The 8,546-nt window shown below is 41.7% G+C and overlaps 1 protein-coding gene across 1 annotated transcript; it reads left to right on the top strand.

Moving 5' to 3' along the window:
• The first annotated feature begins 2,488 nt into the window (after window positions 1-2,488).
• On the top strand, window positions 2,489-4,317 carry LOC139460331 (clumping factor A-like). Its single transcript, XM_071241823.1, has 3 exons — window positions 2,489-2,493; window positions 3,290-3,491; window positions 4,099-4,317. The coding sequence occupies exons 1-3, from the start codon at window positions 2,489-2,491 to the stop codon at window positions 4,315-4,317; spliced, it is 426 nt and encodes a 141-aa protein (XP_071097924.1).
• The last annotated feature ends 4,229 nt before the right edge of the window (window positions 4,318-8,546 follow it).

Below are 8,546 nucleotides of genomic sequence, written 5' to 3'. Positions count from 1 at the left end.
GCATGTGAATCACTATAAATAGTGATGACACCAGGTGCTCGCGAAAAGGTGAGCAAATCCTGCCACGCCGGTGGCATCAGTCACAAATACATGCAAAGGCAAGGCAATTGTTCACCTGAAAAAAAACAGGATACATACGGTACAAGTCAAAATAGGGAATTGTTGTCGCTGATGCCTGAAATTTGGAAATGTGCTCCACATGTCTTCCATAAACCCTTTGGGAAACATACCTGAGGCCTTGAATGTTGTAACCATGATCAAAAAGGAACTTTGTTTTTTCCTTTATGTCCCCTTGGTATGATGTCACCATCTCCCTGTCAAGCGCAGAGGAGAAGATCTCCAGCGACATTTGTATGGGAAGTTACGTACATGTCAGTGTCAAAACTGACATCGCAGAACAAGGATATTCCTTAGACCTTATACCAGTTGATGGATGATGGATGGTTCGGTAGTGGGTGTGTGACTGGATAGGTTTATGTGTGGGTAGTGGTTGATGCTGGCTGGCTGGCTTGCTGGCTGGATAGATGGGTGGGTGGGTGGGTTGATGGATGGATGGATGGATGGTTGGGTGGGCGGGTGGGTGGGTGGGTGGATGGACGAATGGATAGATGGGTGGGTGGATGGATGGATGGATGGATGGATGGATGGATGGTTGGTTGGGTGGGTGGGTGGGTGGATGGATGGGTGGATGGATGGATGGATGAGTATTAATTATTAACAACCACACTTCTTCACTGAGAGCAAGAGTAAAGTACATCTCTGGAGTCCCGTGTCGCGATATGGCTGGATATTGTTGGAGAATTGCTGAGTTTCCTGTGAACACGTAACGTTATCCACTTGCCGGAGTAGATTAACACAGCTCAGACAGTATAGGAGCTCAATTCCTTTCCCCCTGACTCTAAAATCCTAGGGCTCAGCGTCATTCTTTCTTGATATTTCTCATACAGATTGATCGACAGTGGATCAAACGGGTGTCGACAGCAGCATTATGTGGAGAAACTATGCCGAATTCGACACCAGTCTAATGGCCCCCCCTGCGGCTGTCGCTTTGAGTCGCCTCTGAAGTAGCGGCAATAAACTCAGGTGCGCTTACAAAAATCGGAGCACCCTCACCGACAGACGGGACAATGGGGTTAATTTCGTCATGGACAATGGGTATTCGTAGACTGGAGGGTCCTACACACTGGATTAACTGACGAAGTACCGGGTTAGTGTATGTTAAACTTGTAAACAGCGAACAAGAGGTTATTTTGTTGTCCTGGGTTTGTCTGGGATATTTAAAGGTTTCAATTTGAATTTGAAGCCTGAGACATAACCATCGGAGTAGCTGTGACTTAAGGGTGTCCTATGGAATCCTAGCAAGGGCCGGGGTTTTACGCGACGCACAAATGTTCGTCCAGTACGCACAAAAGTAGAGAATTGACGCAGAAACAAAATACATGTATACTGTGTCCCGGGCGACGAGCAATAATATCCATTGAACCTAAATTGTATCACGAGCAGTTATGGGCGTCTGTTATTTCATAAACTGAACATGACAACTGTCCATATGATCATTGATTCACTGCAGAAAGTAATTATCTAAACGAACAGTATACTACGCCATTTCATTACTCTAAGGGACCCTCATATTGCTGCAATGGGGTCCCACTTTTGTAAGGTGAACACTTGAGTCACCACTGCGAATTTGCGAATTTGCGAATTCCAACATCAAGATGTCATAGGTGAGGTGAAATGGGGTTTAACGTCGCGTCCAAGATTATTGCACTTATATAGCGACGTGCATGCACGTGTTTGTGTGTGTGTTTGTGTGGCTGCTTGTACTAGTCCGGACTGATGCCGATTTATAGTGCTAGCTCACTGAGATACCATGCCGCAGTTTAACATGAATACCCCACTCAGACACCGTATACTGACTCCGAGCCGACCAGTCCTTGTTTAAGCCCCTTAACAGCGCCAGACAGGGTAACAACAAGTACCATCTTTTAACATAATTTGGTATGACGCGGTCAGGGATCGAACCCGGGACCTTCTGGCCTCGGGCGGACGCTCTACCATTAGACCACGGAGGCGGTCTCAAGATGTCACACATTCTTGTACAACCCCTTCGTAGGGATTCCGAGTTAGTATAGATCACAGTCGGTTATTAAGATCGGATCGTCATAATGCTCATACTTTCAACCATCGGTTTGCCTCAGACTCGATCTCCTACAGGCCGCATTCATAAAGTTAGAATATGGCCGATTGCGGCGTAAACCATCATTCACTAACTCATTATATCTGTAATTGTACCGGTGGTGGCGTTGGCAGTACAATTGCAGAATCAGAATAAATTAAATGTAAATACTATCTCAATTTAAACCAAATAAAACCCTGAGAACAGTGTTTATGTTCAAGTGTTTCCGCTGCGCGTATATTGGCCTGATAATGCCCCGACAGATTAACGTGAGGGAATAACATTTAAACCAGCGGGCCCCATGAAACAAACATGGCGTAAGCATCTTGGCACGCCAAGAAAAATCTCTTTAAGACCTCGCCATGCATGAATCCATTCTTAAACAAGCTCGAGTCGATTCCTGACATTACCGATAGGAGTAATTACATACTTTCCCAACAGTTAACCACTGAGATACGATTCAGGGACTATTTCCGTCGATGTGTCAAACATGTCAGCTGGAATATTATGTAATGTGAAGCGTTGTGGGTAACACCAATATCAACGGGAACGTGGTGCTTGTGTCGACGGCGATGTAGCATCACTAATGGCAGCTGTGCGTGAGGGTTGTTGCATAATCGCCGACGTCGTCGTAATTATGCCGCCGAGGCTGCGGGAAAATTGCTGCTGGCGTTTTTATGACTTTATGATAATAATGTACGAATGAAATTAATTGCTGTGTCTGTGAATATAAAATGTAAAATGAGCTGATGTAATGGATCGTGAGAAATGCATTCTCCTTAACTGGAAACACGCACGTAGCTTGTATGTGCACGAAGAAGAATGGATGCAGGGAACGTTTGAAGCAATTGTGTTTCTTTAGTTCTGTTTCATGTGTGGATATCTCGGTCTGTCAAAATACACAGACATTACACAAAAGATGCTGATAATGAAAGTGATGTTGAAAGTGATGATGATACTGATGATTAATGTGATGATGAAAGTGATGATGACACTGGTGATGAAATAGATGATGATACTGATGATAAAAAGTGATGATGACACTGATGATGAAATCGATGATGATACTGATGACGAAATTGATAATAAAAGTGATCATACTGATGATTAAAGTGATGATGATACTGATAATGAAAGTGATGATGAACGTGATGATGATACTGATGATGATACTGATAATGAAAGTGATGATGAAAGTGATGATGATACTGATGATGAAACTGATGATTATACTGATGATGAAAGTGATGATATTACTGATGATGAAACTGATGATGATACTGATGATGATACTGATGATGTAGTGATAGTGAAAGTGATGATGAAATCGATGATGATACTGATGATGAAAGTGATAATGATACTGATGATGAAAGTGATGATTATACTGATGATGAAACTGATGATGATACTGATGATGTAGTGGTAATGAAACTGATGATGAAATCGATGATGATACTGATGATGAAAGTGATGATGGAAGTGCTGATGGTGCTGATGATGAAAGTGACGATGAAAGTGATGATGAAAGCGATGATCATTGTCCTTGTGACGACGTGAATGCTGATGGAAACTGTGATGGACATGATGACTAGGAGGAGGAGGAGGAGGATATGTGCCTCTAGGACGAATACAGGAAACGTTGGATACGTTTTTATATCCTCATTCTGTGTGGTGTTACGTTATACCGTCTGTGAAAAAGAAAACATGAAAGTAACAGAAATGAAGACATTTGTGAAGACAACGACGGTATACGTATTGGTGCCAGGGATGAGTATAAATGATGATAATTACAGCGTGGTCGCCGATCCCATGTGACTGGCGACACGAAAGAACACTCGCCATTCTAGTGAGTGAGTGAGTGAGTTTGGTTTAACGCCGCTTTCAACAGTGTTTATCACTTTGGTGAAACCCATGAGCAGGGGGATGATGATGACGATGACGGTAACGACGACGACGATGATAATAATAATACAGATGAAGACAACGATGACGATGATGATGATAATACTGATGACGACGACGACGACGACGATGATGATGATGATGATGATGATGATGATGATGATGATGATGATGATGATAAAATACACACCGTCAGCACGAACATAGGATATGTTTGTAATATGATATTTGATTAAATAATGACGCAATGTCTTTGAATATCAATTCCCACACAGGTGAGCTAGTCTTTGAAGCTGGTATTGGGACAAGTGAAATTTCACCCAGCATATTAATAAACTGGGCGACATCTAGGGAATTCTAAGTCATTATACGTGTCCAATTACCTCGTGATATAAGGTACAACAAAAGGTCAACAGTAACAGGTTTAGCACTCGGCTGCATACTATTGAATAATAGGCACGAGTATTTAGAATATGTGACAGCCTGGTGGTCTAAACTGGTCGCAATGATCAAGCGCATTCTTATTACAAGCGACGATGTTCACTGTGTGTTGTGTGGTTCACTTTGAAGAAGCATCCTAGTCTCGTCTATAGTCCAGTCACTATCTCTCGACTTTGGAACAAAATATCTGCATTTGAATAATTATATTTTAATCTTTGTATCGACAATATCTGCGATCAGTCTTATCAATGATAAGTGGGAAATATTTACAAGCAACGATTTTCAGTGTGTGTTGTGTGGCTCAGTTTGAAGAAGCATCTTAGTCTTGTATATCATTCAGTCTGTATCTCTCGACTTAGGAACAAAATATCCGCATTTGAATAATTATATTTTAATCTTTGTATCCACAATTTCTGCGATCAGTCTGATCATTGATAAGAGGGGAATACCTAATGTGTTTATCTATCTAAATACCGTAATATTTCCTGAATATTGATAATCTTAATCTCTGTTTTGGTTTATCATATAAATGTAATTATCTTATCGTAGTTTACAGCATCTGATCCTGTCTTCATCACGAGTTATCACATCCCTTGATTTAAAAATGTTCTTCTAAATTTTAGATTAGCATTGTAACTGATATTAAATGTCTGTAAGTAAGTTGGGAATAACATGTCTTTGATTAGAATATTTCCAGGCAAAGATAGTACACACATAGGTTTGAGGGTGGCTAAAAAATATACAAATACAATTTGGCTTTTCGGAGGTGATGTATTTGATAAGAGTGTCATAGCTGTGTTTGGGGCATATATTATAGCGTGTGCATTTTTTAATCAAATCCAATTTCAAAGTATATACTTTCTTTTACCTGGTAGATTATTTCATTTACACCAGGTTTGTCTGTTAAATGAGAGGGGAGAGTTCCAAGTGGACTTTGGCGAATCCCACGCGCACTGTAAGTACTGACAAAGCAAGGATTATTGTCAGGGTCTCAACCAAAGGTCAGCAAGGCACGAACTCCGCATACAGATCTAAGGAGCATTGGACAACTGTAAGACGGCTTTGTTTTTTCCCCTTCATTTTTGTCGTTAAATACATATTGAAGGGATGTGTAAACATGTTTTCTATACTGAATATACACATTTCTGGCAGAGAAAGAAAACCTACTTTGTGTGAACCTTCTCTGTCTAGTCTCCTCTTCTCCAAGGCATTACAAGTTGAGGTGAGGAGAAATGGGGTTTAACGTCGCGTCCAATATCATTGCACTTATACAGCGACGTGCACGATACTGAGGTTGTATGTACTCCTGTCCGATAGGATTGTTTGTTTGTTGCTTAACGCCGCACTCGGCAATAGTCCAGCTACATGACGGCGGTCTGTAAATAATCGAGTCTGACCAGACATTCCAGTGATTGATATCATGAGCATCGATAAACGATTGTGGGATAGGATTACATGCATCAAACCAAGTCAGCGAGACTGACCACCCGATCCCGTTAGTCGCCTCTTACGAACTCATATCCTGGCTTATGATAGACTGTTATAACACTGGACAATTAATATGTACACCTATATAACATGTATATGTTAATCGAGTTTGGACCAGACAATCCAGTGATTGACATCATGAGCATCGATCTGCGCAAAATTGGGATTAGCAAAATTAGCATTCACCACGTCAGCTAGACAGACCACCCGATCCCGTTAGTCGCCTCTTACGACAAGCATAGTCGCCTTTTGCGGCAAGCATGGGTTGCTGAAGACCTATTCTAACCCGGATCTTCACGGGTCCATTTTGTCTGAAATTGGTTTATTTTTTAAAAGCCTTTAATTCAAAGCTGTTTTCATATGTAGAATCAAAGACATTAGTCTTGTTTAGTTTTGGTCTACACTTGCTTAGGTTTATGGTAATAGATAACTTAACTACAGTAAACTCATTGATAACGAACACGCTTATAACGAACTGACTGATATAACGAACTTATTTTTTTGTTCTGACCATGTGCTGTATATATGCTGCAAATATGCTTATAACAAACTACGATTATAACGAACTAAAACTAGTGGTCCTTTGAGTTCGTTATAACCATAGTTTATATGGTCCTGTGGGCACGCCAGAAACCTATGAGTGTCAGTTCGAATCCCGATTGGCCCCAATTATGTTTCTAGGTTTGTCAGCACCATACCCGTGCTCGTGGGTTTCACCGAAGTGGTAAACGTCTGAGACCTGCATCACTTCGGGCTTTCCTCCCATATTAAGCTGACACGCCGTGATATAACTGTAATACTGTTAAAAGCGGCGTTAAACAAAACTCACTCAAAGTAAAAAATCATTGCGCAGGGCTTGGGCAAAGGTAAGATTATTGCACTTATATAGCGACGTGCATGCACCTGTGTGTGTGTGTGTGTGTGGCTGCTTGTACTAGGCCGTCCTGACACCGATTTATAGTGCTAGCTCACTGAGATACCACGCCGCAGTTTAACATGAATACCCCACTTAGACACAGCATTCTGACTCCGAGCCGACCAGTCCTTGTTTTTGCCCCTTAATGCCGAGCGCCAGACAGGGTAACAACAAGTACCATCTTTTGACGTCTTTTGGTATGACTCGGCCGGGGATCGAACTCCGGACCTTCCTCTCTCCGGGCGGACGCTCTACCACTAGGCCACGGAGGCGGTCGTTGACAAATAGAGGTTGATATGTGAGCAGATAAAACATGAAACTAAACTTCTTCGCATCATTTCTATAATCGCTGACTTTGTATGCTGACGATAAGGTGCCTCACTCTGGCAGTGTGGGTTCGAATCCCAGACGGGACTCAATCAAAATAGAACAGTAAACTACGGATATAACGAACTCGAAGGGACCACTAATTTTAGTTCGTAATAACCGTAGTTCGTTATAAGCATATGTACAACGTTTATACAACAAATGGTCGGGACTAAAAATAAGTTCGTTATATCTGTTAGTTCGTTATAAACGTGTTCGTTATAAACGTAGTTTACTGTACGTGAATCGGTACTTCACAAAGAAAGTGTTATCCCAAATATAACATTTGTTACACGTGACCACTTTCTAAATGGCATTTTGTGTTCATAGCTGAGCTTTGTTCATGGGAGCTTTGTTCATTTTTGTTGAAGCATCGGTGTCTGAGTGGGTGAGAACGCTGACTTTGTGTGCTGGCGATTAGGTACCTCACTCTGGCAGTCTGGGTTCGAATCCCGGATGGGACTCGCCCAAAAAAGTATTAGAATCTGTAATTTACTAAGAAAGGGTTATCCCAAACATAAAATTTTATACTATAAAATATTTACCAAAAATTATATCTCAAAATATTTTCATTTCAGAGACTGCATGGAAAACTGGTGTAGGGTGATGGTATTACACTGCTTGATATTCTTCCCGTGCAAGGCGAGAACAGCACTGAATGCCTGTCCGCTAACTGGCCAAAATAACGGCACAAAAATTAGTAACTGTTATATATACAGATGGTGAGAAATAAAGGAACGGGATGAAAAACTGTTCTGGCACCAATATACACACCTGGACAAAATTGAGCACCATTCATTTTGTTTCCATATCCTGAACTTCAACATGACTTTTTTTAAATATACTTTAAACTTAGATCGCATATTTATAAATGTGCAGGAAGCACTGGTACAAGTCGATGTATGGATCTACGGGTGCTTGCAAGGACTGGGTCATATATATGATGCAAAGAGTTGCTGAATGAGTTTGGTTTACGCTGCTTTTAGCAATACTCCAGCAATATCACGGCGGGGAACGCCAGGAATGGCCTTCATACAATGTACCATGTGGGGAATCGAACCCGGGTCTTGAGCGTGAAGAGCGAACGCTTTTACCACAAGGCTACCCCGGACCATCCGCTCTCCGGGCGGACGCTCTACCACTAGACCACGGAGGCGGTCGCCTGTCTACGGTACAATACAACATTTATACCATTCATACCGTCCCCTTATTACTTTCCGTGAGTATATGTGCTACTAAACACCTGCATAACCT

The sequence above is a fragment of the Haliotis cracherodii genome, unplaced genomic scaffold (assembly GCF_022045235.1).
Source record: "Haliotis cracherodii isolate W230 unplaced genomic scaffold, xgHalCrac1.p SCAF_14, whole genome shotgun sequence".
Taxonomy (NCBI): Eukaryota; Metazoa; Mollusca; class Gastropoda; order Lepetellida; family Haliotidae; genus Haliotis; species Haliotis cracherodii.
Note: the sequence above shows the minus strand (reverse complement) of the source record. Positions and strands in the feature narration are given on the sequence as shown.